The 1306-nt window shown below is 30.3% G+C and overlaps 1 protein-coding gene across 1 annotated transcript; it reads left to right on the forward strand.

Moving 5' to 3' along the window:
- Positions 1-370: 370 nt before the first annotated feature.
- On the forward strand, positions 371-995 carry LOC137833522 (ribonuclease 1). The gene is made up of 2 exons (XM_068641865.1): positions 371-487; positions 576-995. The coding sequence occupies exons 1-2, from the start codon at positions 371-373 to the stop codon at positions 993-995; spliced, it is 537 nt and encodes a 178-aa protein (XP_068497966.1).
- The last annotated feature ends 311 nt before the right edge of the window (positions 996-1306 follow it).

A 1306-nucleotide genomic window follows, 5' to 3' on the forward strand; every position in this document is an offset into this window, starting at 1 on the left:
TTTTATAATTATTATTTTGTATTGTTTTAGCACTATTAAAAGTAGATTTAATTATCTTGAAATATAGTTACTAATTAGAAGAGTTTTAAAATGAAAGTGATTAATTAAGGTCTACGTTCAATATTAAAGTTGATATGCTTCAATAAATCTGTTTGTCTTCCTATAATCTCAGTTCCTATAAATATCATTTAACTTCTCAACTTCTAAATCAAACTAATTCATGATATTTAGTCTTCACTTCAATATCATGTCTATACTTTTTGTTTTCTCTCTCTTTCTTCTCCTAAATGTACCCAAGTCGTGTATTGCTGAAAAAGATTACGAGTTTTTCATGTTAGCTCAACAATGGCCAAAAGGCTATTGTAATAGGATGGGTGTTCAGTGTAAATCGAGACCAAATAAATTCACTATTCATGGACTATGGCCACAAGGATTGAATGGTCAATTATTAACTAATTGCGACGCTTCCAGCAGTCTTAGTCACGATGTGAGTATATTTCAATTTGTTATGGTTAGAATGAAGTTATTTTATATGCTATAATGTTTAATGTTTGCCCTGTTTTGTATTTATCTAGGATATAAAAACCGTGGAAAAACAACTTTATTCGAATTGGCCAAGTTTAATTGGCAGGGATTTTGACTTTTGGTCTAGTGAGTGGAAGAAGCATGGAACATGTTCAGAGAAAGAGTTTTCAAAACTAGAATATTTCGAGACAGCGTTGCATAATCATGCTCAAAACGACCTAATGGGTATCCTTAAAAGGGCAAATATTGTCCCAAATAAAAAACAACTTTATAATATAAGTTCTGTTGTTGCTGCAGTTCACCAACACACTCAGCATCAGCCTCATCTTGTTTGCTATTTCGATGCACTACGAAATGTTAGCGCTCTTTATGAAATAGGTATTTGTTATGAGGAGGATGGAAAATCATACAAAAATTGTTTGGATCCTCATGGCACTTGTTATGGCACTGAATTAATATACCCAAAATGATGTATTTGTTTATGCACCAATGATAATAAAGGCAATACAAGGATTCATTTTCCTTTAATTCTTGTTTGTGTGATGTGTGATGTGGTTACGCTCTTAGATATGGATTTTAAATACATATATACAAATAAAGAACCATAAATAATATAATATCATAATATCTTTGATTGAATTGATTATGACATACTGGAATTGGATTAGTTCACTCATATAATTAAGATAGTAGATTTTTTATGTACTTAAAATTGAAAAATAAACATTCAAAGGTGAGGTAACAAATACTTCATTACATGACTATGTGAGAATTACATACA

Source organism: Phaseolus vulgaris, chromosome 6, assembly GCF_051622355.1.
Source record: "Phaseolus vulgaris cultivar YP4 chromosome 6, ASM5162235v1, whole genome shotgun sequence".
Lineage (NCBI taxonomy): Eukaryota > Viridiplantae > Streptophyta > Magnoliopsida > Fabales > Fabaceae > Phaseolus > Phaseolus vulgaris.

Bases quoted from the DNA above. Each gene is read 5' to 3' on its own strand.
- LOC137833522 (XM_068641865.1), top strand. From the start codon at position 371: ATGGGTGTTCAGTGTAAATCGAGACCAAATAAATTCACTATTCATGGA. The intron at 488-575 runs GTGAGTATATTT...GTATTTATCTAG, and splicing joins CCAGCAGTCTTAGTCACGAT to GATATAAAAACCGTGGAAAA.